The sequence below is a fragment of the Engraulis encrasicolus genome, chromosome 1, assembly GCF_034702125.1.
Source record: "Engraulis encrasicolus isolate BLACKSEA-1 chromosome 1, IST_EnEncr_1.0, whole genome shotgun sequence".
Taxonomy (NCBI): domain Eukaryota; kingdom Metazoa; phylum Chordata; class Actinopteri; order Clupeiformes; family Engraulidae; genus Engraulis; species Engraulis encrasicolus.
In genome coordinates this window covers 14,000,475-14,007,974 of record NC_085857.1, presented here as the reverse complement: position 1 = coordinate 14,007,974, position 7,500 = coordinate 14,000,475, and the positions used below count along the sequence as shown (strand labels likewise).

The 7,500-nt window shown below is 46.0% G+C and overlaps 1 protein-coding gene across 4 annotated transcripts in view; it reads right to left on the bottom strand.

The window, feature by feature from the left end:
- LOC134448106 (uncharacterized) overlaps positions 1–7,500 on the bottom strand; it is a 56,277-nt gene that overhangs the window by 361 nt on the left and 48,416 nt on the right. For 2 of the 4 annotated variants that reach the window (XM_063197887.1, XM_063197865.1), the window contains one exon: positions 3,117–4,181. In XM_063197887.1, coding sequence (XP_063053957.1) covers positions 3,117–4,181 — 1,065 coding nt within the window. Of the gene's footprint in view, positions 228–3,116; positions 4,182–7,500 lie in introns of all 4 variants that reach the window. The other 2 variants (XM_063197873.1, XM_063197879.1) reach the window with 2 other exon arrangements.

Here is a 7,500-nt window from a genome sequence, read left to right as displayed (position 1 = left end):
GCGTCTCACACACACCACCACGCACCACCTGCCGATGTTACACACACGCACACACACACACATTACATTATACATACACGTGTACACATGCACGCACGCACACAGACACACACAGACACACACACACAGACACAGATACATTACATCACATTAGATACAAACCAACACACACACACACACACACTGAAGCAGCCTGACCGCAGCTCACACACACCACCACGCACCACCTGCTAATGTTACACACACACGTACACACATACGTGCATGCATGCGCGCAAGGACGCACACACACATGCACGCGCGCACGCACACACGCACGCACGCACACACGCACACACACACACACACACAAGCAGAAGATCTCTGGTAACACACACATATGCAGATTTAGACATAGGCCTACACATTTGCACGTGTATGCATACTGTAACCAATACCCTACAAAATAACTGTAAGTCGTAATGTAATAATACATTATATTTTTCCTTCACACTGGGTTTATTTCGCCAATGACCAACACATGGGTTCTCAGTGTTTATCAACACGATGTTATGAGAAGGGGCAGGACAATGGCAGCCAACCACGTGAGCTAATTTTTTGACCGGCAGCGGTTTCCAACAATCAGAGGTTGAGTTGTGTGCAGCTAGGTTCACGCTGTCAGGTTATAAACAAAATTTAGAACCCATGTATAAGCTGTTTAGCGATGAGGTATTTTTTTTGCCAATGAACAGATGTTTACTTGTGAAGAAAATGAAGTGAAGAAAGTCTGGGGGATCACGACGAGTACTGTTTTTAAAGTTAAAGGGACATTGTGCAGGAAATGGTCAAAAAAGGTACTGCAATTATGCTGCTCATTGAAACTGGGCTGCCTATTGCCAAATTTGATCTTTACATGAAAGTTTACTAAGTAATAAACAATTGTTTTCTAGTATGGTCCAAGTACAGCCATTTTTGCAGCTAAAAATAGCTATTTTTGGAAATTCAAAATGGCGGGCCATGGAGAAGATCCCCCTTTTCATGTATGAAAAGTGCAATTTTTCCAGTCATAATGAATACTTAGAATTTGATGCTGGCGGTAAGTATTCGTGAAAAAGGTAACATTAGTGAATGGGCAGCATGAATTCTGGAAATAAGCAACTAAAAATCTCACACAGTGTCCCTTTAACTGGCTTCCAAAGATGCCATGTCTTTATGTTTACATCTCCAAGAACTTCTTCAGGACATACACATGGTAACCTAATACGTTTTAAAAACAGTAATCTTGAGAGCCTCAGATTTTTTTCACTTCAAAGAATTTCAAGAGTCCAGGAAAGAAAAAGAAAGGAGAGAACACCCTGCAGCCAGTGTTGCCAGATTGGGCTGTTTCCTGCCCAATTGGGCTGCTTAGGATGGCCATGTGCTGGTAAAAATGGCATTTAGCAGAAAAACCCGCCCAATTTTTGCCATAGAAATCAATAGAATTGGGCGGGATTTTTTGCTTCTAGGTGGGTTTTGAGCATTTTTTGGGCTGGAAATCATCAGCCTCATCTGGCAACCCTGCGCTGCAGCACTCCAAATTGTTTTTTTTCTTTCCTCGACTTTACCAGGAAGCCTGAAGTTTACTTCGCCAAATCCCAATTAGATGTTTACTCAAGACGTATTTATTTAGCCAATCAATAATTAGCTTGTTTATTCAGGATGTGTTGTAATTCTTGGTTGGGCCCACTGGGCTCAAGTTTGGGTTGAAATTTGGAAGCAGGAGTCGCTGCCCTTTAAAGTAAAATAGCGAGGAACGGAGTGGGAGAACACGCAACAGACACACGCAGACACACACACACACACACACACACACACACACACACACACACACACACACACACACACACACACACACACACACACACACACACACACACACTAGCAAAAACACAAACACACACTTTTCCCTCTCTCTCTCGCGCTCTGTCTCTCTGTCTCTCTCTCTCTCTCACACATACACACACACAAAGACACACACACACACGCAAGCGTAATAACAAGCTGAGAGGCCCAGTGGTGTGAGTCACTCTTTTGGCGCACACACGCACACGCGCACACACACACACACACACACGCGCACACACACACACACACACACACACACACACACACACACACACACTCACACACACACACACACACCCTTTTGGCTTGATGAGTGTGTTTTTGCAAATGCCATGCTCTAATTACGTATGCCTCCAAAGCCACACGGAATTACACACATGCATCATACACATGCACGCACACACACACACACACACACACACACACACACACACACACACACACACACACACACACACACACACACACACACACACACACACACACACACACACACACACACACACACACACACACACACACACACACACACACAGATGACGACACATACAGTACGTACACATATACATATTCACACAACTCACACAGTCGCACAGGTGGTGACATACTGTATGCACACACACACACACACACACACACACACACACACACACACACACACACACACACACACACACACACACACACACACACACACCACACACACACACACGCACACACACAAGAACATATGGAAAAGTGCTGCTGCAAGAGAAGAGGTAGGGGGAGGAGGCACACATAAAGACACCCCCCTCCCCCTACACACACACACACACACGCACGCACGCAGACACACACACACACACACGCATGGACACAGGCACACAGTCACACACACACACACACACGCAGACACACACTCACACACGGACACAGGCACACAGTCACACACACACACACACACACACACACGCATGGACACAGGCACACAGTCACACACACACACACACACACACACACACACACACACACACACACACACACACACACACACACACACACACACACACACACACACACACACACACACACACACACACAGAGGCAGACACACACTCACACACGCACACACGGACACAGGCACACAGTCACACACACACACAGACGCAGACACACTCACACACACACGCACACACGGACGCAGACACACACTCACACACACAAGCACACACACGCACCAGGGGGGCCCCATATTATATTCTAGTCATTCCTACCTGCCACATTCCGTGGCTCTCCTTTGTCTCCAGGTGTTCCAGGAACTTTGTTAGCATTCCGGAATCACACTCCCCGACATTCCCAGGGGGAACTTTGGCCCGCGGAGGACCCTGGCCGCATTCCTTAACCTCTCCCGAACCCCCACCTCGGACCTCCTCTTCCTCCACCTCCACCTCCACCTCCTCATTCAGCCGTCCACCACCCTCTTTTTTCTTCTTCACCTCCTTCTCAGCCTGGGTCATCTCTTTCTTCTTCACCTCCTTCTCAGCCTGGGTCATCTCTTTCTTCTTCTTCTTTTTCTTCGACGCAACTTTCTCCTCCACGGCGCTCATCACATCCCGTCCAATCACCTCCCTGTCCACCACGACCACTTCTTCCTTCTTGCCCATTTGAACAATTATCCTCTTGTCTTCCACCCTCTCCTCCTTCTTACTTACTGCCACGATGGCATCCCGCATCCCCAGCGTCTCATCTCCAACCCTCTCCTTGGCCTCTATCACCACCTCCTCCCTCTCCCCCCCTTCAGCCCTCAACTTGTCCTTCTCAATCACCACATGTATCACCTCCTCTTTCTCCTCCGCGTCGTCTTTTTTCTCCTTCTGGACTGGTATGTTCAAGGAGGAGGTGATGGTGGTGGTGGTGGTGGTGGTCTCGGCTAGCCTCCGCTCTCTACTCCTCCTCAGGTTTACATCCTCCTGCTCTTTCTCCTCCTTCTTCTTGGCTGCCTTGTCCATGGAGGAGGGGGTGGTGGTGGTGGTGGAGGAGGTGATGGCTTCTGGTGGCCTTCCCTCTCTGCTCCTCAGCTGTTCCCATAATGTCTCCTCCTTCTTGGCTGTCTTGTCCATGGAGGAGGGGGTGGTGGAGGAGGAGGAGGTGGTGGTGGAGGAGGAGGTGATGGCTTCTGGTGGCCTTCCCTCTCTGCTCCTCAGCTGTTCCCACAATGTCTCCACTTGTCTGAGGAGCTCTTCAATCTTTGGGCAGTTTGGGTCTTCTGCCGCCATTGTTGCCATCTTCTCCTGGTCCGTCAAAGCCATGGCGATGTTGTCCCTCAACCACGACCGGGTCTGGGGAAAAGGGAATAAAAAGATTAACACATTAGCAGAGCACTATGTCTCTCTGTAATGTCATAGCAATGTTGTTATGATGTAGTCAAGCATTTTCAGCAACTGAATAGGGTCGCCGGCGACCCCAGCTGCAGTAAGAGGCTACGATTTAGAATGATTTAGAATGATTTTTAGATTCAAACTTTTCAAACGGAACCACACAGTTCATCGATAACAGCCCCCGTTTCCATGTTTTTCTCTGTATGTGTCTACGTTTCACCATTTTATTTTTTTCATCACCAATTACAAAACAAAAACATTAATATCTTTCAAAATAAAATGGGTCCCCCCTTTCCTTTTTTTCAATCCATTTCTTCATTTTCTTTCCTGTTGTCCAGTGAGTCATGCTCATTAGTGGGGTATGCATTGCTGTGTGGTGCGGCTGATTAGTCTGCCAGGCCTACAGAACAGGGTTGCCAGATGAGGCTGATGATTTCCAGCCCAAAGAATGCTCAAAACCCGTCTGGAAGCTCTAAATACCGCCTAATTCTATTGATTTCTATGGTCAAAAAATGGGGCAGTGCCATTTTTACCCGCAGACGGCCATCCTAAGCAGCCCAATTGGGGGCGGGAAACCGCCCAATCTGGCAACACTGCTACAGAAATACCCAGGCACTTGAGATCATCAGATTGGGATATAGGGCTAGAGCGACCTAACCACCCGGGAATGATATCAACACAGTGTACGTGTGTGTGTGTGTGTGTGTGTGTGTGTGTGTGTGTGTGTGTGTGTGTGTGTGTGTGTGTGTGTGTGTGTGTGTGTGTGTGTGTGTGTGTGTGTGTGTGTGTGTGTGTGTGTTTGTGTGTGTGTGTGTGTGTGTGTGTGCGTGTGTGCGTGTCTGAAAGAATGTGTGTGTGTGTGTGTGTGTGTGTGTGTGTGTGTGTGTGTGTGTGTGTGTGTGTGTGTGTGTGTGTGTGTGTGTGTGTGTGTGTGTGTGTGTGTGTGTGTTTGGCAGAATTGCCTGTGTGTGTTTGCATGTGTGCGAGCATGCGTGTGTGTGTGTGTGTGTGTGGGGGGGGGGGGGGGAGAGAGAGAAAGGGAGCAGAGAGAGGGACAGAGAGACAGAGTGAGACGAGAGAGAACAATAGAAAGGGCATGAATGATAGAGAGCCAGAGAGAGAGCAAGAAAGAGAGAAACAGAGAGTGAGTGACTGAGCGCGAGCGAGGGAGAAAGGGAGAGAGAGATCGAGAATGACAATGAAGAGAGAATGACGAGAGAGCAGCTTAACCACACATGCAGGGCTGGACTGGCCATCTGGCATACCGGGCATTTCCCGGTGGGCCCTGCACCCTCGTGGGCCCCTATTTTCAGAAATGTAAAAAAAAAAATATTCTGAAATATCTAAAAATAGGGGCCCACGAGGGTGCGGGGCCCACCGTTTAATCAGATCTGCACCACTAATTATGAGGGGGCCCTTAAAGCTAAAAGTGCCCGGGCCATATTTCTCCCTCAGTCCCGCCCTGCGCACATGGCTGATATGTGGAAAGACGTGGAGAAAAAGAGACTCAAGAGGATGCTATACGGCTCCTTGGTTTCAAATGATTATTAAACGAACAAAGTGAATTCCAAAATGTCTAAAAGTAAACAAACACTTTGTCCTTGGAACGGGCTTCATGCTGAGTGCTAAATTGTGAAAAATCTCCAAATTCCGAGATTCGCTACAGTGTTTAGTTTATCCAGCTGTAATCCAAGTGTATACGATCACCATTAACCAATTAAAGTACATCTCTGTAGCCGACAAATGGTGCCATGCCACACTGCTGTTTTCCATTTAAACACACAGACACCAACTGTCTTTTGAGTAATTAACCCGTTAAGACATGGCATTATAAATTTGTTGGTGCCAGAATGGCACTGACCAAGTCGTAGTGCATTACTAAAGGCCCTGCGTTATGCCATAGTATTGTAGTACTACAGTAGTTAACTTCTTAATGACTATGACAGAGTGCCACTGGAGAAACGGCATGCATTAAGGGGTTAAGTGTTTGTAAATGTATTTTTTTGTCACTGTTGTTCTCATATAACAGTACGTGCTAACGAATGGATTGTATCTAATGCTTCTGCATCGCTCTGTGAAAGAGGAGATACGATGTTGATGTTATTAGTGTGAATTGATATAACTTTGCAAATAACACTTTGCAAAAAAAAGAAGAAGAAAATCCTGTGGTAAATATCAGAGGCCAACCAAACCAGCTCAACTAACAGGGTCTCTTTAATTCCATGCAACAAATCTATCCACCACTACTGTGTGTCGGTCAGACAGACTGTCTGCTGGCCAGGGACTGGAGTGGCTAACTGTTTTTTTTTTTTTTTTGCAGCTTTCAACTTTTTCAACTTTTTGGATATATATTTTTTCCTACTTTTTTTTGCCTTTTTAACATTCTTTTTAACCTTTTTTGGGACTCCCAGAGCAGGGAAGCTTTTCATTGTATATATATGCATGGGGGCCGCTAGGGGGGGGAAAGTGGTACAGATTCTAGGGACCCAAGCACTGATAGGAGCCCTTAAGGGGGCCCAAAATTCGAATCTTTCATGGGGCCCAACATTTCTGGCAGCGCCCCTGTATATATGTTTCATAAATATACACATGACAAATAAAATATCTTGTATCTTGTATCTTGTATCTTGCATCTTATCAACGATGCTTTCGAGAAACGGGGTCCTGGGTTGCTTTTAAAAGTCGCCCTCTGGCATTTTGCGCGTGTTTGTGTGTCCATGGCATGCCTGTCTCAAAATACACATAATTATTTTTTTTAATCCTGTTTAAATCCCCTTGCGTTGTGAATCTTTTTCCAGAGTACCAACAGTCTATACAAATGCCAATATGTTTCCTGCGGCACATAACGTTTTTCCCCATGACACTTGTTCGGCTCCGTCAGCTAAAAGTCGCTGACCGCCAAAGTGGTTGGGGGTCACCATTCACTTACTTAAGACTCATTTAAGCATCAACTAACTCTGGACAATAATGAATGAACCTTTTAAACATACCTTTGTGTGCCTTTAATAGCCAAACAACAAAGATCTAAGATTAAAGGGACACTGTGCAGGAAATGGTCAAAAAAGGTACTGCAACTATGCTGCTTATTTAAATTGGGCTGCCTATTCCCAAATTTGATCTTTACATAAAAGTTTACTAAGTATTCAACAAATATTTTCTAGTATGGTCCAAGTACAGTCATTTTTGCAGCTAAAAATGGCTATTTTTGGAAATTCAAAATGGCGAACCATGGAGAAGATCCCCCTTTTTATGTATGAAAAGTACATTTTTTCCAGTCATA